Genomic DNA, 22,117 nt, shown 5'->3' on the forward strand with positions numbered 1-22,117 from the left:
TTCAATCCATTTTACAATATATTCTGTGAAGCGCTTTGAGACGTCTCAATAAAGTGATAAGACGCTATATCAAATGCAAGGATTATTAATATTTTTAAAATCCTTTTTGTTATTCACAACTATTTGTGGTATATTGTCATGCACAGATTAGCTGTTGCATTCGCATACAAAGACACGGTCACTACATTTTACAGTAAAATCCTGTGAAGCTCTTTGATATGTCTCATGCTGTAACAAATGCAAGTACTGTATTTATTAATATTCGGACTCAAGAGACTGGACTGATGCTGTCCACCATTTATAGCAACTGATATAATCTAACAAGAGGTAAGCACAGATGGCTTGTCATAAGACCTTATGTGGAATTGCGGAGTGAGCAACTTGGCAGAGTTTCTTGATAAACAGCTGGTGAAAATTTTGCACCTGCTAATTGTTTGTGGGTGTGGTAAAATCCAGCTCAGACAGCTGCACCTAGGGCAGAGGCTGATAGAAAGCTGAATAAAAAAAATATCAGTGCAAAACTCAAAATAACACACCAATGCATACCAAGGAGAGATTTAAAGGCTGAAATAGCGTTAAAATCAGGACAGTTCAGTTGCACAGCACTGAATACCAAGGAGAGAAGCCACATTAAATTCAAAACAACATCATGCTTTACTGCTGGACACTAAGGAGACATTTAAAGGTTGTAATCTAATTGAGGGGCTCAATGATGCTTATGAACCACTCATATTTTGCTCCTGCAGTTCAATAAATCATTTCAACTTCTCAATGAGATTATTGCGTTTAAATCATTATCAGACATCTATTATTTTCTGTGAAATGAGCTGCCACGGACCAAATCATGAACATTCATCACTTTTAAAGCACTCTAATTTTTTGATGTACCTGCACTGCATTTCTGCTCCAAAGTGTGTATGAAAACATACTTCAAAAACCAAAGTATTTTACTTCTTCCCCGCTGAAGGTTATTTTCTCCTGGACTCTCCCTGCCACCACGAACTTCAACTATCTAATCGCATGGGTTTGAATCCTGCACCTTGTTTTCCATCTGTGCCGCATTATCGTGAACGATAATAATCCCTGCATTTGATGTGCCGCTTTATCATTTCAAGTGATCTCAAAGCCTTCACAGGATGTTACGCTGAAGTTTAGTGACTGTGGTTTCGTAGGCGAGTACGGCAGCCAATTTGTGAACACCCAATGTCCCACAAGCAAACTATCAATTTATCTGCGGGATTGTTGACCAGAATACCGAGGGGAACTCCCTTCTCTATAGCAAGTAGGTGAACAAGAGCAGGAGCCGCAAAGGGTGAATATTGCTCTCCCTCTCGCTCTGTGGGCCAAAGCCTGGCCTTGCCTCCGGCCCTTCACAACGGCAGCACAACAACTGATAGCAACAACAATGACTTACCCTTGTAAAGTGCCTTTCACATCGGGAGGACGCTCCAAGGTGCTGAACCTTCAAGGATTTGGACCCGAGCAGGGGGTTGAGATCAAGAAGGGGTAGAGGGCACGGAGGGTAGGGGTAGGATGGTGACCAAAGCCACGGTCGAAGAAGAGGCTCTTGAGTCGTGTCCTGAAGGAGGCAAGGGAAGGAACGAGGCAAAGGCACTGTGGGATGGAGTTCCAAAGGGTGGAAGAGAAGCTGAATGTCCGACCATCGATGGTGGGGCGGACTGGGCGGGGGACGTGGAGCAGAAGGTAGCGGACAGGTCTGTACAGCAATTTGATGTGGTCGATAGCAACTTACAATGGGCTATAAGCTGGTCAACCTTCAAAACACACAGTCACTACACTTCACAGCAAAAATCCTGTGAAGCCCTTTGAGGCAGCAGGAAGGTGATAAGGTGCTTTATCAAATGCAAGGATTATTATATTATACTCCTCCTCGATAGCACAGCAGAGTGACAAATCAACTGGATCGTACCAATGCACCCTATCTTAAGAGTCATCATTATTATTATCAACAAATCACTATTGTAATTACTAGCCTACTCATTTTTTCCAATAATAAGCATTCTGTGTTTTTTTAAGAAAAGTAAGAAAAGTGACATGTGACTTAAAATCAATCATAGTAACTGTCTCTGATAAATGAAGAAGTGGAAGTATCTGCTATTCATATCTTTCCGATAAAATATCTGACAAGGCTGCAAAAGGTCTTGTACCCACTTCATAGTTTCTTTTGCCACATCAGTCAGACATTTTGTTCTCTTAATAATATCCACACTTGTGAATCGACTCATCAGCTTCAAAATGTGATTACGTCATTCAGCATTTCAAAGAATTGATCCATACACAAGAAGACTAGTCACGAGACTAGAAAACATTTACAACACAAGAGACAAATCAGCCAGTGTGTCAGTGAAGCAGCCAGCACCTTACCAGAACTATCTCCTCTATTCCAACTTCCCTACATTTTCCCTGTACATTTTAACAATTTTTTCCCTCAGGTACACATCCAATTTCCATTAAGAAGCTGTTATGGACTCAACTTTGATAGCTCTTTGGGGTAAGGGATGTCACTTCTAATTGGGTCAATTTAGCCATTACAATTCAGCACATTGAATCCAATGGGTTGGTGGGAGGCTGACTCACCAACCACGAAACCACAAAATTACAAAATTACAAAACTATTCTCAATGTGAACAACCATCGACTCATTGTTCACAATGCTAACATCGAACATCAACCTGTCCTCCCACCTGTCCTCCTGTCCTTACATTTGGGAATGTAAGAAACTATTTCTTAAAATTGGTGTCATATATATTGAATTTTTTACACACAATTGGGGTTTGGAATGCCCTGTCAAGTAAGGGGGTAAAGACAGAGTCTATTGTGAGTTTCAAGAGGGAAATAGACAGGATATGAAAGTTACAGAAGTTGAAGAGGGTATGGGGAAAGGACAGGGCAGTGGCATTGAAACCACCGCTTGCTCTAAGAGCCAGTGCAGACTTGGTGGGAAAAATGGCCACCACTCTGCGCTGTAAATCTCTATGCTTCTATGAACTCAGACAAGGAATCCTGAAGGTTTTCAGCTGAATAAAGAACCTCATTTAAGAAAGCTACTTTACTACATTTGATGTAAGCAGCAAAAGGATAGTGAATCTACGAAGAGACAAATATCCACAATTGGTCAAAATTTAAACACACAACCAAGTGATGCCTTCATTTATAGATTCAAAGATGAAATGATTATTGATGTTAGTTCACATCAGACAATAAACAAAGGATATCTGTATTTTATATGCATTTATTTAAGTCACACACGTTGACATATATATGAAACCCGAAACGTATCATCTGAAAATTGTCAGTGAAAATCCTATAAAATAAATCACTATCTCAGTTATCAAAGGTTCTCATCTTTGATCCCATCATATCACGCATGTCTTGTTAGATTTAATCAAGCTACCCTAGTGTCATGGAACAGGACAGGGCAGTGGCATTGTGTGTATGATTTGTGCTCAATATCAAAGGGAAAATTCATGAGGAGTTAAACATATTTACATTCAGGTTAACGTTGGTAGCTGTAGTTACCACAGGATTCTCGGACACACTAATGTAAGATTTCTCACATCAAACATTCTTGTGGATTTTCAGAGTGAGCTGATGAATGCCAATAATGCCACGTTATTTGCAGNTTTTTTTTGCTATGAAGCTGGGTTGCAAAGAACTAAACTGATTTATTTTACAAGCAACACAACTATCGTCTTATCCATTCGCTAGTTTTTTTTTCAAGTGGATGGAGTGGAATAAGGAAATCAAGCTTAAAATAAAAACTTTGACCTGAACAAATGTTGTCATACAAAGGAGATAGTGAGTAATCCTTTATGGAGGTATACAGACACACTTCATAGCTAGGTTTTGGTTTGTATATAAACCAAAACACTATCTGCTAAACCATTTGAACACCTCTGGCATACAATTTTAACCATTCTTTATGAACAACAGAGATGCTTACAATACACAGTAATTCTGCTGGGACATTTATTATTTTATGCAGTGCCGAATGTCTTCAAAGTCTTCATTTTCTTCACAATGTCAGCTGCTGTGATTTAGTGCACTGATGCTATCTTCAATTTCCGTCAATTTTTTCAGGACTTGGCTCACTTTGGTTTCATCTAATTCCAAGCAGATAAATTCAGATTCCTGAGAACAAGATAAAATACAAAATAATTTTTACAACCAAACCAAATAAGACTTTTAAAAAAATTATATATAATATATATATTTATATACAGATTTGAAACACAAGCACATGAGAGAAAACTTCCCCCTAGATTTTCTTCCCTTTCTGAAGAAATCAGCATAAGGCGGCAACACTCGCTGAAGAACAGCCCTACGCGTGACAAAAATCTTCTGGTTTCTCACCCTGATGGGAGCATGGAAATGGAACATAAGGTGGCTCTACAAATGGCAAAGGGATCTACAGTATTCAAATTTTAAGCAGCAGTGAAACTAAATTATTTTCCCCAACATAAACAGCTGCTTCAAGGGAAGAAAAATACATGATCACATTTAATGGTTACAATATTCAGCAGATATATTGAATACATATATTGAATGTATATATTGAATACAATATTCAGTTATCCACAGTTATCCACATTCACGGGAGTTAAGAGCTTGTCTCTCTGTCTCAGGGCTGTTTCTGTGCCGCCCACAGCACAGAAACCGCTCTGGTCAAAGTGACAAATGACATTCTGTCCACCTGCGACCAGGGCTCCCTCTGCCTCCTCGGCCTCCTTGACCTCTCTGCTGCTTTCGACACCATCGACCATTTTATCCTCATCTACCGCCTTTCTTCTCACCTCAACAACCACGGCTCTGTCCTTGACTGGTTCAGATCGTACCTCTCGCACCCCCTGCACTTCATCTCCACAAATGGCTTCTCCTCCGGACCATCTTGTGCGGTCTTCCTCAGGGCTCTGTCCTTGGTCCCCTCCTCTTCAATATCTATATGCTCCCTCTTGGTGACATCATCCGCAGACATGGGGTCAACTTCCACATGTATGCGGATGACACCCAACTCTACCTCTCTGCCTCCACCCTTGACTCCAGGACCACTGCGTTCCTGACAGATTGTCTGTCATCATCAAGTCCTGGATGTTAGCTAACTTTCTTCAGTTGAACGTCAACAAGACCGAGGCTCTCCTGGCAGCGCCTCCTTACCTCAGGTACTGACAGTATCACCATCCAGGGTTGCAAACTCCAACTGGCTAAGCCAGTCCTGAACCTTGCGATCTTGTTTTACCCTCAACTATCCTTTCTACCCCATATCTGTGCCATGACCCGCTCTGCCTTCGCCCACCTCCGCAACATTGCCCGGCTCCGACACCGTCTCACACCGCAGGCCACCAAAATACACACTTTCACTACATTGAGGCTTGACTATGCAAACTCAATGCTTGTCGGCCTCCCCAACTCCTCCCTTCACAGGCTGCATATCATCCAGAATTCCGCAGTCTGTGTCCTCTCCCACACTAGGCTCTGTGACCCTATCACCCCCATCCATGCCCAACTCCACTGGCTTCCCCTCACACAGAGGATACAGTTCAAGATCCTGGTCCTCACCTCCAAAGCCTTCCACGGACTAGCTCCCACCTACCTCTGCGCCTCCTAACACCCTACCATCCTGCTCGCTCCCTTTGCTCAACGGGCTCCAGCCTGCTTCACATCCCCCACCTCGCTCACCCCACTATTGCGGGCAGACCTTTCGCCACTCTTCCTCCACCCTCTGGAACTCTATCCTGCAGTCCCTCCGCCTCGCCCCCTCCCTTGCCACCTTCAAGACCCATCTCAAGACCCTCCTCTTCGACCGTGCTTTCGATTTCCCTGCATCCCCCCCTGCCTTCCCTCCTCCCCCACCCCAACCCCCAGCTTGGGTCCGTAACTCTGTCTGTCCAGTGACTTGGGACATCTTCCCGACATGAAAGGCGCTATACAAATGTAATTTTAATGTTGTTGTCTCTCAGTTGGAGCAGAGATTAGATTTTTTTTGTCAATTTCTTTTGCTCCATTTCCCTCAAGTGGTTGCGTTTAGCTCGGAAACAGTTAAGCACAGCTTCTGCTCCCTCGAGTTGCCATTGATCTCCGTGTGAGCAGCGATGGTGAGTGTCAGCAGTACAATACAGGGTGTCCACAAAGTCCTGTTACCCCCATGTGTTTTTTTTTACACTGTGCACTGACCAACAACTGCAAAATGTGAAGTATGACAATAATTGTTTCTAGAAGTACGAAGTATGTAACTGTATCTAGATGTCCAGATGATCGGTGTGTGTGAGAGCCATCATTTTCATAGCAGATAATGATTCGTCACCATGTTCGGTGCGACAAACTTCCGTAACATCAATGGAAGGAGTGACGAGGTGAAATGCATCTCTGACAGCTTATTTCAGCTCCTCTGTAGTCTCATATATTTGTTTTGTATCAGGGTGTAAGAGGACTTTGTGGACACCCTGTACTTCACCATATGGGGGAATGAAAATAGAGCCCAATTCAGTCCTCGCCAGGTGTCCATACATTCATTTTCCAACATGGTTCATTGGATAGTGATCAGGATCGGGACTTGGGCTAATTTTCTCCCTTCCTTCCAAGCCCAGGTGGCACTGAGGCCAACTGTAATGCCCAACTCCTGCCCTGGCTGATAGTGGAGACTGGGATTCCTACTTATGCCCTTTCTGGTCTAGATCGACAGCTACCCATTACAACAACAACGATGACAAGTTACATTTGTCTAACACCTTTCACGTCAGGAGGACCCAAGGCGCTGGACAGTCAGAGATCTGCACCCAAGCTAGTGATCAGAAGGGGTGGAGGGCGGGGAGGGCAGGGGTATGAGGATGACCGAAGGCATGGTCGAAGAGGAGGGTCTTGAGACGGGAGCCCATTAAGGGAAGATTTGCAAGAACTGAATTTAATATGACTGAGAATATGCTGACAATAATAATTATTATAATCTTTAATACAGCACCTTTCAGGTCAGGAGGAAGTCTCAAAGTCTTTCAGGATCTACTGTAAAGTTTTGTAGGGGGTTGAGGCAGCCAATTTGCACACAGCAATGTCCCACAAACAGCCATGAAGTGAGTAACCAATTTTGTTTCAGGCAATTTTTGGCCAGGACACCGGGAGATACTCCTTTCTATTTTCAAAATGTGCCATGGGATATTTAATGCCCACCTGAACAGGCAGACAGAGCCTTGGTTTAATGACTCATCTGAAAGATAACACTCCCAACAATGAAGTGCTCCCCCCAGCGCTATGTAAATTTTAAGTCCCAATGTAGTGCTTGAACCCATAACGTTCAGGAGGCGAGAATGCTTGTGACTCAGCCAGGCTAATAGTCTTGTCTATATTGGGCAGCCAACAATACTCCTTGTTAAATGGGTATAAAAGGCTGAATTGTAATGAAACCTCTAGTTGCACTCTGTACTCTACAAATACAAACAAACAAACCCCGCACAGCAGTGTGGGAATGGAAATGCAGCACCATTCAGTTGGTGTATGTTGGTCGAATTCCAAAATTCCAAACAAAAACAAGGCACTAAACGAAGACTAAAAGAAATGACGGACAAAGAAACATGAAGGAGAGAAGTCATGCCCAAAATAGGATATAAAAAGCACGACTGAAACAAATCATTACTGTACATGCCAGAGTAATGACAGGAGAATAGTGAAAGGAACAGAATGATCTGCACAAAGAGACAAAAGACAGATATGTTTTCAAAGGCAAGATATTGTTAGGCAATTGCAAGTCTGGAATCATTAATTTTATTTCAGTTTTATGAAGCTACTGGGAACCTTAGGGATTGGCTTCCAGGCAGTACAATGTCATAACAGCAGTCCTGGTACTGACTGTACACTCTTAAGTGCTGACTGGATGGGTTAATATGCTCTCATTGTGGTCTGGTGTGTGGGCGATTTGTAATAGGATTTCTCAATAAGCAATAATGGAAGTATGACCCATGCTGAGCCATGGGAACTTCCAGCTGGGGCTTCTGGATTGAGATCAGGAGCTGGAAAATAGGAAGATTTTTCCTTTCCAAACTCGAGGTTCTAAGGTCAGTTGGGATGCCCCTTTTGCTAGTTCGGCTGAGATGAGCCAAAAAAATAAAGACAGAGCTTTGGGATTGAACGTTAGACTCTCCTGGTGTCCCCGATCCATGGACTCATTCGTAAGCCCGCAGAAACCCCAACCGCTGCCCTGTCTGAGACCAGCTAACCCAGCACAGCGTGACCACATCGCAAAAGCTAGTTGTCATTTGTATGTTTTGCTAGGAGAAAATAAAAATACAGTCGTGTCCATTACAACAACAACCTGCATTTATATCTCGCCCTTCACTCGGGCCAGCGTCTCAGAGTGCTAAACAGTGGCACAGCCTGACGCCGAGCCGGGGGGAGGGAGGAAGTGACCGTAAGCACGGTCGAAGAGGAAGGTCTTCAGTGGTGATCTAAAAGGAGGGGCAAGGCGGAAGGGTTGAGGGAGAGTTCCAAAGCTTCAGGATTCAGAGGCTGAAAGCACGAACACCAACAGTGGTGCGGAGGGGACGAAGGACAAGCAGGAGGCCTGAGCCAGCTGAGAGAAAGCATAATGTCCATTAAATCTTCCAGCATCTTTCTTTTCGACCGCGCCTTTGGTCACCTTCTTCCCTCTCCCCCGGCTCGGCCTCGGGATCAGTTACTGTGAAGCGCTCTGAGACCCCATCTGGTGTGAAGGATGCTATATAAATCCAAGTTGTTGGTGAGTGTGTGCCAGTCGGTTCATCTCTGGGTCTAGGTTTCATATCAAGCTCGGAATGATTGAAGTCCATTGATAATTATGAGCCTTATCCAAATGAGTTTGTCTGGTCACAAGTTAGCTCTCAGTAGCATAGAAGTCACTGTGTTCATTCATCTCAGCCTGCACAGCCCTGTCCCCTCCAACACTGCTTTCAATTAGACATTACAGCACCCGTGGCACAATCTGAGTGCGAGCTACATTTCGGAGGAATGGATGGATAGTGTTATACACCTTTCTCTATTTCTTGCTGAACGCTCAGCTTTCAGGTCCATCTTTGTTTCGCCCACAAAATATACAATCAATTCACTTGGCAGTATATCCTGTGAAGCGCTTTGAGACGTCTCAACGACATCATAAGATGCTATATCAAATGCAAGGATTATTATTGTTGTATCAAGTCCTAACTGCATACACAAAGATTATGTGAATGTGGGATTGGGGGAGGGAAAGAGAGAGAAAAGGGGGAATTCACAAAAATGTGCCTCATTTACCTCCACACCATATGACATTCACTTAAAATTCACTCCGATTAACAATTAACCTTCTATTTACTTCCTTTCAGACACTGTAGCACTGGTTGACCAAACTCAACTACTTGTAGGTCAGTTATAGCATCCTTGTATATATTATATTTACTCTAAAAGATCATTGATAGGGGAGAAGAAAATAAACAGATGCTATTGACAGCACCTTTATTGAATATTCCACAGCTGAATAATTTCGCAGAGCCCAGTCAATACTGAAATCAGGATGGATGTGCTTCTCTGTGACAAGGGACAGAGTGACCCTGTCAGAGCACATCCATTATTTAGAAACTGATAGGTAGCAAGTTCTTCTGTAAAAGTTCTCAGTGGCCCTGAGCTGACACCACCACAGTGAAAAAGATTAAGGTGATCCAGCCCTTTGGCATTTTCAAATGACTGTTTCACACTATGAAGGGATCATGTTTTTGCACCCCCCCACCCCCCCGCGGGTATCACGTTGTTGAGACGTCTCAAAGCGCTTCACAGGATATACTGTAAAGTGTAGTGACTGTGTATTTTATGGGTGAAACGCAGCAGCTAATTGCGCACAGTAGTGTCTCACAAATAGTCAACAACAACAACAACAACAAGATTCCATTTATAAAGCGCCTTTCACGTCAGGAGGACGTCTCAAGGCGCTGCACAATTGGGTCATGACCCGAGCATTGGGGGGAAATGGTCAGGGTGAGGGGAGCGAAGGGAGGGAGCGAGGAGGGGGGAAATGGTCAGATGAGGGGAGGGAAGGGAGGGAGCGAGGAGAGGGAAGAGAGTCGAGAGGGGAGCTGAAGGCACGGTCAAAGAGAAAGGTTTTGAGACCGGCCTTGAAGGAGGAAAGGGAGGAAGCAAGGCGAAGGCACTGGGGGATGGAGTTCCAGAGTCGTGGATTGAGTGTCCAACTTTTGAGGGAGGAAAGATTATTACTCCCGGAAAGCAATCCGCCAATTGACTGAAAGCGGGTTCCGACTTACTGCTGGGTAAATAGAGGCGCGTGTGTGTGTGCAGCAAGGAAACCTGCCTAAAGTTTCGCCCAGTCCCACCTGGCCAGGAATTGCAAGAATGCAGCATTTTACACTAAGGAGAAAGTCTCAAAGTGCTTTACAGGAGGCCGAGGTCAGTGGTGGGAGATGAGGGGGGGATGGGGCAAAAGGGCAAATCATTTTTTTTGTTAAAAGACGGGTTTTTAAAAACAGAGGGCAGGAAAGACATGGAGGAATTTTGTGAGAGAGGTCTGAAAGCTCACTCACTGAGAATGGGGCACGAAGTATGTCAGAGTTGGCAGGGTGGAACACAGCAGAGGGGAGAGATAAAGACCACAAGAGATTAAATCACATTTAGCTCTCGCCTTTAGATTAAATCACTGCTAGCTACCCTCATGCACATCCCAGCAGCAGAGTGAATCTCTGGCCTGCCCTCTGGGCTGGTGAATGGCACATGGTCAATTGGACTTTGATAGCAATAAAAATTACTTCTTTAAAAAGATTATTTCTGAACATTCTGTAAAACAGAGGAATCACATGGCAATCAATGTTGGGTAGCAGAAATACTCAGGAACGATCCCTCTTACCTGATTTCGGTGGAACTTGTCTTTTAGCCTTATTCAATATGTATGATAAGTCTACTTGGAGACACTCTTTAAATTTATAGTAATAATCCTTGCAATTGCGCACAGCAGCGTTCCACAAACAGTTGTGGATTGAGTGACCACATTTTTTTTTCCAATGGATTAGTAAGCGATCTGCCAATTGACTAACAATCAGGTTCCTATTTCCTGCTAGGTAAACAGACGCGTGTGGAGTAAGGAAACTTGTCTAAGGTTTTGCCCCGATCAGGAATCAAACCCGTGTCCAATCGTTTGCGAGACGAGTGCTCTAACCACTATGCTATGGGACTCCACAGTAGCTAACACTCCATAACACAATAAACCAGACTGCTTCGCCTCAGAAAAAACACATTAATTGATCAAAATGTGCAGCTGTCAGTTTGGCTCAGTTGGTAGCCTCTAGAGCAGAACTTGGTGCTCCTAGTCCAGGCTGGCACTCCAATTCAGTGTTGTGGAAATGTGGCATTTGGATGAGATATTAAACACAGATCCCGTCTGCCTGTACAGGTCGACATGAAACAACCCATGATTCCGTTCAAAAAAGATAACAATGTTCCCCGGTGTCCTGGCCAGCAATGCCTCAGCTAAATTGGCATTTCACCTCCAGGTTGTTTGCAGGACATTGCTGTGGGCAAATTGGCTGCTACATCCTGACTACAAATGCACAGTATCCATATTTTACAGATGACCCAAACATTTCGATGAGGAGTTATGCCAAATGTAAGGGCAATTACTGTAAATAAATTTATCAAATAGTACTGCTTGTTTCTGATCAAGTATGAAATTGATAACTTGGGATAATTCACAGTTTGCAAAAATTAAACAGTATCCTAAGATTACATGTAATAATAATATAATAATAATAATAATCCTTGCATTTGATATAGCGCTTTTCACGTCGGGAGGATGTCCCAAAGCGCTTCACAGAACACACTGTAAAGTGAATTGACTATATATTTGTGGGCGAACGCGGCAGCCAATTGCGCACAGCAATGTCCCACAAACAGTCATATGGATTGAAAAATAGTTTTCAGACTTCAATGTAATGGGTCAAAGTGGCATTGTGTGGTACACAAGTGCAACACAATTGTTGGCTTGGCAAAGTTTTACAGTGTTATTTGATCTCTTGAACAAACTTGAAAAAGTGACAGACAAGTTGAAATATAAAGCATTTTTTACACGAATCAAGTGATCACTCCTCAGGCAATTAATAGAGATCTTTACATTCAGTTAGAAATGATATGAATGGTACGCTGAGAACGGCAACACATATCTGACGGGGCATTTGGACACAATTGGATCTTTCCAATATAAATGAAAGCAGATAGCCAAAATGAGAGGTTTGTAAAGAAATACCCACACACTGTTTTCCATTAAGAAAGAAACAGAAAGCTCTTTTAAAAAGTACCAATGTGCAAAATCCTGGTTAGACCACATTTGGAGTGCTAAGTACGGTTCTGGTCTTGATGTTACAAGAAAATATTATTGGATTAGAGAGAGTGCAGCGTAGGTTTACAAAGGTGTTAACAGGGATGAATGGATACAGCTGTCAAGCAAGATTGGACAGGCTGCAGTTTATCTCTCTGGAGTTAAGAAGAGGAGAGGGAAGCTGATAGAGGAGCTTGTGATTTTGAAAGGATTCAATAAGGTGGATATTGACAGATGATTTCCACTTGTTGGTGAGTCCAAACCAGACAGCATGAATGTAAGATAGCTTGTAGGAAATCCAACAGGGGAACTTCTTCACAGAGAGGGTGGTGAGAATGTGAATTCAATGTCAAAATCTGTGGTTGAAGCAAATAGCATCAATGAATTAAGAGAAAACGTGATGCATACACGAGAGAGCAGGGAATAAGGGTAAAGGAGAGGGGAATAGAAGGGGGGAGATCTCATGTGGAGTACAAACACTGGTATGGACTGAATAGCCTATTTCTGTGCTGTATAACTCTGTGTAATCCTACTGGTATAAAAACAGATGCAAAATGTAGTTTTGTCTCAAGGTGGAATACTGCAGGTATTGAAACCCAAAAATGCCGTAAACTGAACGACTTCACATTTTAACTGCTGTGACAATAATTCAAACAAACGCCGCACACAGCGTCCTATCACTTGCTCTGAAATTGAGTAGTCAGTAAGAGAGAAACAGTACAGCATGAATACTGTCGCTCATGTGGCTGACAGTTTAGCTCAGTTCATGGAATAACCACAGTTTGTTCTGAACGCCTCTCATAAGAATTTGTGGCTGAGCTCAGAGAACTGGAATAAGGGCAAGTGCGATAGCTCCAAGGCTTTAGCTGTGACCTGTGATTGCCTCAGCTGCACACGTAACCGGCAGCAATAATACTGCACACTGGGCAGCAGGTTCACTTGCAAATCAGACGCAGATCAATTAAAAGCTGGGAAGTAAATCATCCAGAATCAATACACTGGCATCCAGTTTATGGTGTTTCCCAACAGGATTCATCGATCCTGTTATGATTAATGACTTGAGGGAAAACATAATATGCGTGCTCCATTAACTGAGAAAGTACCTCCTTTAAATACTGTTATGTATACTTTCACGTACAAGAAATTGGTGCATGTGCCGTCCTTTGGATGAGACGTTAAAGACAGGCCCCGTCAATCTGTTCAGAGGTGGACTTTAAAGATCCCATGGCACTATTCGAAAAGAGAAGGGAGTTTCTCCCGGTTAAATTGGTTATTCACATCATGGCTGAATGTGGGATAATGCTCTGTGTAAATTGACTGCTGTATTCGCCCGGAAATAATTACTACACTTTCCAGTCTATCTAAAGCGGTTTGAGACATGTTAAGGCGCAATATCAAAGTCAAGACTGCATAACAATTCAGCCAAACAGATTTGTAGCGTATCAAAGCAGTTTGTTCAGCAGTTTTACAGCTCTTCAAGTTGAAAGCTGTTCAACTCATTATCACTTTTAACATCAAAACGTTTGCAGTTGGAAGGATATTCCATCTCGATTCCCTTTCTTGAAAATAGTTTTCCATTTTGTGCACCTAAATATTGCTAAAAGGAAAACAGTAGGACAAACCATTCAATGGGTGTAAAGTAGTTTGAAAACACTTCTGAATTCTTCTGAAGGCAGATCATGAAAAGCTTTGAAAATATGAGAGAAAGATTGCAAAGCAAGTTACCACTGGCAGGTTTAGACAAAAAAATTGCGGCAGATCATTAAAAAGACTGATGTGAAAGAGCTTCAGTGATGTTGAACCTCTGCCAACTACTATCTGTACTCGGATAGCTCATGTTCTCACTGAAACAGTTGCTAATCCAGAACCTATTTCAAATCAAAATCAGAAGGCAGCCATTTAGCCCATCATGTCTATTCCTCTATTACCTATCATCTTTGAAGTCGCCTTTGTTATCAATCCAACATTCTGTCTCCTTACTCATATCCCTTAATATGTTACAGCCTCAAATCCTACCGATTCGTGTGGACCTATTGAAACCTGCCCCTCCCCTCCCTCTTGCTCAGCATCCGATCCTGTGCCTGTCAGGCGCTCCAAGACGTCATTCCATGTGAAGTTCGTGATATAAATGCAAGTTGTTGTCGTTTCTTTCCCCAGTACCTATCTAGGTCCCTATTAAATAATCCTACCGATCCAGCCCCCACAACCACTTGCAGTAACGAACTCCATCCCGAACAGCCCTCTGACTGAAGAAATTCCTTCTAAATTCAATCGCAATTCTTTTGTTAATAACACAGAATTTATACCCAGTTGTCACCGATTCCCCAACGTGGGACACTGCTGTACGCAAATTAGTTGCCGGATTCATCTCCAAAATACAGTCGCTGCATTTTACAGTATATCCTGGGAAGCGCTTTGAGACATCCTCCCGAGGTGAAAGGTGCTATACAAATGTCATTTGTTGTGGTTGTTGTCCTCCTGGTGTGAAAGGCGCTGTATCAAATGCAAGGATTGCTTATTCTCAAGGCCAATATTTTGTCCCCACTTGTCTCGCATGCACCTTGGAAGGGAAGGGCAGTTTCCGCTCAGCTTTCCTCCCCATGTCAGCTATATCTGAAGTCACTGTCACAATAAAATGTGATGGATGGATACGTCCCTTTAGGTTTCCTGGGAGGGAAAAATACAGCAAGAGCAATTAAGGATCAAGACTAGCTCAATAATGTTTCTCATAAAACCATTCTCCGTTCCAAAAAAACCTGATTATCAAATTCATTTGCCAAGGGTGTTGGCATGGCTTTAGCTTCAGACATTGAGTGCATCGTCAATCAGCTTTACTGCTTTGCTCAAAGTCATTTCCCAACGGCTGGTTTGTCCTTTCATTCCATCGATTGAAACCAAAACGTTTTTTTGGGGACAGCCGGGTTTCTGACACATGCAGAAACCCATCACCATGCTTAAAAGTATCCAAACCAAACTGAGAATTCCATGCATTCCACCTACACCTACGGCAGGGCAAAATGTTGGGCAGGTTTTCCTACTCCACGCCTCTGTTTACCTTGCAGTAAGTAGGAACCCGGCTGTTAGTCGATTGTCAGATTGCTTTTCCGGGGATAATAATCCCTCAAAAGAAACAATAATAATTTGGTCACTCAATCCACAGCTGTTTGTGGGACACTGCTGTGCTCAACTGGCTGCCGTGTTTCGCTCACAAATATACAGTCAATTCACTTTTCAGTATAGTCTGTGAAGCGCTTTGAGACGTCTAGAAAAGCACAATATTAAATGCAAGGATTATTATTATTATTACTCATGGAAATCCCAGAGATAGATTGTTGGAATGGAATGCGCACTCTCTTCCTGGAGGGATCCTGTTTACCTACTTCCAGAAAGTATTAGGCACAGGTTGGCAAGATCCAATGCTGGGGGACCGCAGAGTGTGTGTTGGGGTTTTGCTGGAGTCTAACCAGCTAACACTGCATGGCTTCCATTGATAGGAAGCTTTCCCACTGCATTTTTCCAGCCTGGACCACCCTACCCATTGGGACTTTTGGCTTGCAGGTTTAACAGGAGCTGAGTACGAGGATTCCCTACCTCCAGTGTCTGAACTGCCCTTCGAAGTCATGCTGATGAGCAGGGTTGGCTGTGCTCTCATCACAAGTGCCCTGGAATGCTGAAGAGCTGCCTGGCTCGGGAACCGGGTGATCGAGACTGCCACAGAGAGCTGACTCGATTCCGGTATTCCACTGCCAAGCACGTCACCTTGGAGCCAGTTCGGCTCCAGGAGGATACTGCTCCCCCCCCACTGCCCTGGAGGATAAACCGAAACCTGGATTATTCACCAACACCAAATAGGATGGTTTATTTGTATGAATTACTCTCTGAATGGAGTCTCGCCATCATGTTAAAAAAGAACTTTTACAAATATACTACAAATGTGCCTTTAAGATTCATTTGCCTTCCCACCATCCCAATCTAGGCAAAACTCGTAGGGAAAATAGAATAACATGCTTTTAAAAAACAAGTGGAAATTTGCAACTTAATTAATCAAATGTACAGAGAGGATCTGGGTGAGGCTGCTTTAGATTTGTTTGTGGAGTCTGTACGAGAATAACCTCTGACCACTGAGCTATGTGAAGTCCTGTAGCTCAGTAGTTAGAGCACTCGCCTCGCAAACAAGAGACATGGGTTTGATTCCCGGCAGGACGAAACCTTGGGCAAGTTTCCTTACTCCGCCCGTCTGATAATAATCCCTCAAGAAAAAAATAATAAATTGGTCATTTCAATCCACGACTGTTTGTGGGACACTGCTGTGCGCAATTGGCTGCCGAGTTTTGCCCACAAATATAACATAACATAACCCGTCATAACATAACATATACAGTCAATTCACTTTGCAGAATATTCTGTGAAGCGCTTTGAGACGTCTAGAAGACGTGAAAAGCGCTATAACAAATGCAAGGATTATTATTATTATTAACATTTGATACAGCACCTTTACATCAGGAGGATTCATCAGAGCCCTTCAAGGGATTCACCGTAATGTATAGTGACTGCTTTATCTTGAAGGCAAACACAGCAGCTAAGTTGCGCTCAGCAATGGGGGATTGTTGACCAGGACACTGGGAAAAACTCCCCTCTCTTTCAAACAGTGCCGTTGGATCTTTAACTTCGATTTGAACAGGCAGATGACACCTCGGTTTAAAGTCTCATCCTAAGTACAGCACCTCCGACAAATTCCTTCCTCAAAGCTATTTTGAAGCTTCGGCCTGGGCTGTGAGCTCACCTACACGTGAGGCTTGAACCTATAAGATTCTCACCAGATGCAAGGCAGAACCGGGCTGATACCAAAGCGTTCGCAGCTTAAGAGACAAAAAAAACAAAGCACGACGGGTTCAAAGAGAGGGAGGAAAGAAAGATGCAAACAGAGAGAAAAAAACTAAAAACAAGCAGAAATGGATTCTTTGCTCATCACCACCACCCACCCACCCCTACCCCAAACATGAAACTTTCTATTTAGTTTCACTATAAATAAAACACAAGCACATCAGCACGTTCCAACTGAGCACAAGCACATATTTAAAGGCAAGTATTGGCCAAGGTATTTTCCATTCAGGACAGGACCCGCACAGCAGCAGCACATTGCCGTACACACAGGTCTAGTTATACGGGTGGAAAACACAATTATTCCCATAAACAAGTTACTTGTAGGCTGTACATCTATCCTGACATGTAGCCAGGGGAGGTTTTTTCCAGTTAGGAAGGCAGATCAAGGTTTCGCCTACTACACAACACCGTAATAGGTGAAAGATTACAATAATTACTAGGTTCTGTCCTAGTAACTTAGCAACAGTTGTAACACTGAATTGTGCAACAGTTTGAAACTCAAAAGTGGAAAATTCTGGATTTTAGGCGCTCCAAGATAATGAACCACATTATCTTGTCGCTTGATAATAATAATAATATTCCTTGTATTTGATTTAGGCCTTATCACATCATCGAGACGTCTCAAAGCGCTTCACACAACATACTGTAAAGTTCAGTGACTCTATATATTGTGGGAGATGTTCATATTAACCAACTCAAAGTGGCGGCATTGCATTAAACCATGGGACTTAACATTTGGAAGGGTCAGGAAGGCAGACACAAAAGATAAAGTTGGCAAAAAAAAAAGTTGGTAAACACAAAGATTAACTTCTGGAAGATTAACAGGGAAACTCTTACTCTATGTTGAATGCACAGCAATTTACTCACCATAGTTAACTACTTAAGCTAAGGGACATAATCAAATAAACATCTGTGGCAAATTATGGTCCGACAAGCCGTGCCAGGTTATGCGTTTACAAATGTATCAATGTCTGTGTTTGAGTGATTGAGCGCAAAGTGTTTAAACAGAACTGGTAATGCACAGGGCATGAAAATCTGTCACATTCTTGACCTACCTACAATAGCAGAGATACCACAAAAATCAAGGCCTCACAATAGGTTGAAGATGTACACGCAGATCCATAAAGGGTAGTATAGTTATCTTAATCCTGTTAAGTTACCCATTACCAGGACATGAAAAGCTATGAAAAATATTTTAAACAGTTGTGAATCGTATCAGGCCATTTATTCCCACTTGAACCCCTGCTTGCAAAACACACACTTAAGGGCAAGCAATCTACTTGTTTTTTTTTTGACCTGTTGACACAGTGTCCTTGGGACACTTCACAACCCTGAAGAGTGACAAAACATCCGATATCACTTCGAACTCGCTTAGCTCTAATTCTAATAGGCACCTTGGCAAATGGACGTGCCCACCACAAGCAGACCTCACCGCCAGAGTGCTCAGCAAAAGATCACCACCGCCACAACAACAAATTACATTGATATAGTTACTTTCACACCCCCACCACTGTACTGGAGTGTCAGCGTTGATTACAAGTTACAACATAAGGAAACTGGGTGCAAGGTTGCACTCCAGCATCCATAACACATTTCCGCAAATTCGAATAAAGTTGGAAACATAAACAAAATGTCAGTGCAGGACACAGTGCATCATTAAATTCATATGCTCTCCGTGGAAACAGTTTGCCGCAAATGATATCTTGAAGATTTTGTTTCCAATGCAACCACAATTTAAAAATGTTTTAATGGTGCAATAAATCATTTCAACTGGAAACTGCTCGGATGAATCAAAGTTTTAGTACAAAGTACATTAGTTCTCAAACCTTGGGTGCATAATGTGACAGATGTTCGACACGAGTGTGTAGTGTAGTGGAGCCCCCATTAGAATGTGGGTGGTTAGAAGCTTTCAGTGCACAGTGCCCGTCTCATAACCTGGTTTAAAAAAAAAGGCCAATTCCTGACATCTTTTCTGGGTCCTCTGGACCCATGCTGTACATTCCCAGCTTCCAACACTGACGGACCTGCACGCAAAGCCCAATAAGTGCTGCTGACATCAGTTCACCAAGGCTTGAAATGCTGTACTCTGTCCGGGGCCTTGGGTGCGTCCTCCCGACGTGAAAGGCAATGTAATCTACAAATGAAATGTAATGTACAAATGTAATCTTGTGGCTGTTGTTGCTAAAAACTGAACTTTACACCAGGACATTAAGTGCTGATGAATCACAGTGGACAATGGGGAAGCTAGATAATATTAAAACCGAAAGATCTTAAACGAAATAACAACTGGCATTTATATAGTGCCGCTCATCCAGGGTAGGGTCACAGAACGCTTGACAGTGGCGGAGCACAATGCCAAGCCGGGGGAGAGGGGGAGGTGACTGGAGGCACGGTTGAAGAGGAAGGTCTTCAGGCATGACCTGAATATGGGGAAGGAGAGGGCAAGGCGGAGGGATAGAGCGAGAGTGATCCAGAGTTTTGGGGCGTAGTGGCTGATCAGCCACACTGATTGTGGAAAGGAGAAATCATTTTTTTTAAAAAGCAAAAGAGCTTGCATGGTGATTTCATCTGTCACCGTTCATTCTCCGAGGTCTGAAATCTACTAAGACGCAACGAGCAGCATTTGCATCTAACTTTCAAATTGCCAGGAGGTTGAGTTGGTAGCGAGGTCGGGTGGCAGAGGATCCGTGGCACAGCACAAAGAGACATTCGGGCATTGTGCTGAGTGGAATGAGAGAACAATGCCATTTATAAACCGTTTAATTGGGGTCAAAAGATTCCCTGAAAGTCTTTGTCTTTCTTCATTAAAAAATGAAAACCAAACAGCTTGGGTTTCAGTCATCACGTTGCACTGGGAGAAATAAAACAATTAATGATATTTCCCGTGTGCACTCCTTATTCCAGGAGGAATGACAATGACTGATGCTGAAAAGGTAACTAATTAGCTCCTTATAATACAGCGATCGAGTTTATTGACCCAAACTCCTGTGTTCTAACGGGGAGGGGGAAAGGGGACCGATAGGAGAGAGAGAGAGAGCATACATTTTTTTTTAAGTGCAAACAACCCGACTGTGTTTCATCTTGTGGTGGTTGTTTTAATGAGTCTTATGATTGAAGGTCAGGCAGAAGTATTCAAGTGCGAGTCTTTACAGTGATCCACTGATATGAGACGCTGAATCAATTAAAACACCCAAAGTGCTATCCTGTCCCTGACTGTCATGTGAGTCCCCTTCTTCCCAGACACCACCTCGCGTGAAGGGCACGATATAAATGCAAGTTGTTGTTGTTGTCGCCTCCATTGAAATCAGATAACTCAGCCCGGACCAGGGATTGAAGCTCAGAACATGCTAAAAAAAAATGATCAAACAGAACTGCAGATTGTTATGCAAATACCATTGACAAAGGTAAACACAGCAACGTTTACTGTTGCCGGTGGATGCCAATAATCTGGTCAGTCAGGTTACATTTTGCCCTCTGAGCAACTGCTACAAAGTAAACAAAGTGACATGGATGTTAATAATAATAATAAACTTTGCATTTGATATAGCGCTTTTCACATCTTCTAGACGTCTCAAAGCGCTTCATAGAATATACTGTAAAGTGAATTGACTGTATATTTTGTGGGCGAAATGCGGCAGCCAATTGCGCACAGCAGTGTCCCACAAATAGTCGTCGATTGAAGTGACCAAATTATTATTGGTTTTTTTCTTGAGGAATTATTATCAAGCGTGTGGAGTAACAAAACTTGCACAAGGTTTCGCCCTGCCAGGAATCAAACCCAGGTCTCTCGCTTGTGAGGCGAGTGCTCTAACCACTGAGCTACAGGACTTCACATGCTGGAGAGTTTCACCGTGGTGCCCTGGGGTAGTCTCATGTTTTACTACCAGTTGCTTAAGGGGTCTTCGGAAGGGGTGTTGCTTTGGTTCTTTGGTCACACAGGTGTGACAAATGCAGAAACTCATGGAACATTAAAGCTCCCATGGCGCTGTCTGAAAAGAGAAGGGAATTTCTCCCAGTGTCCTGGTCCCAGGTAAAATTGGTCATTTATTTCACGGCTATTTGTGGGACATTGCTGTGCGCAAATTTGGCTGCCGTGTTCACCTACAAATACAGATATAGTCACTGCACTTCATAGGGCAAAAAGTTTATGTTAAATCCTGTGACTAAGATGTTGTTGTTGACCACACCTGACAAAGGAGTGTGGAGTCCTGTAGCTCAGTGGTTAGAGCACTCGCTTTGCAAGTGAGAGACCTGAGTTCAATTCCAGGCAGAGGGCGAAACCTTGGGCAAGTTTCCTTACTCCACACACCTAATAATAATTCCTCCAAAACCAAAAACAATAATAAATTGGTCATTTTCAATCTACGACTGTTTGTGGGACATTGCTGTGCGCAATTAGCTGCCGCGTTCGCCCACAAATATACAGTCAATTCACTTTACAGTGTGTTCTGTGAAGCGCTTTGGGACGTCCTCCCGACGTGAAAAGCGCTATATCAAATGCAAGAATTATTTATTATTATTTAAGGGTTCCACAGCTTCAGCAAAGGGCTCATGAATCACTGAGTGCTCTGAGTGCATCATCTGCCAATTTATCTTTTGTGGGGAATGTACCATGTGATAACAGTAATCAGGATAGTCAAATTCCAACATGTATCAATATAAACAAGTCACACAGGAGCATTCCTAAACACCTATCGTGTTCAAAAGAAAGAAATGTTCAAAAGACAGGCTCATTTAACCCATTATATTACGTCACGCTTTCATTGCATCGAGGCTGATTATGCAAATTATGCAAAGTATTCACTTCAATTCAATTCACTTTACAGTGTGTTCTGTGAAGCGCTTTGGGACGTCCTCCCGACGTGAAAAGCGCTATATCAAATGCAAAAATTATTATTA

At 43.0% G+C, this 22,117-nt stretch overlaps 1 protein-coding gene across 2 annotated transcripts in view; it reads right to left on the reverse strand.

Moving 5' to 3' along the window:
- Positions 1 to 3,237: 3,237 nt before the first annotated feature.
- commd1 (copper metabolism (Murr1) domain containing 1) overlaps positions 3,238 to 22,117 on the reverse strand; it is a 74,950-nt gene continuing 56,070 nt past the window's right edge. For both annotated transcript variants that reach the window (XM_042333358.1, XM_042333360.1), the window contains one exon: positions 3,238 to 4,152. In XM_042333358.1, coding sequence (XP_042189292.1) covers positions 4,045 to 4,152 — 108 coding nt within the window. In that variant the 3' untranslated portion in view covers positions 3,238 to 4,044. The remainder of the gene's footprint in view (positions 4,153 to 22,117) is intronic.

This window comes from Callorhinchus milii, unplaced genomic scaffold (genome assembly GCF_018977255.1).
Source record: "Callorhinchus milii isolate IMCB2004 unplaced genomic scaffold, IMCB_Cmil_1.0 Scaffold3, whole genome shotgun sequence".
NCBI lineage: Eukaryota > Metazoa > Chordata > Chondrichthyes > Chimaeriformes > Callorhinchidae > Callorhinchus > Callorhinchus milii.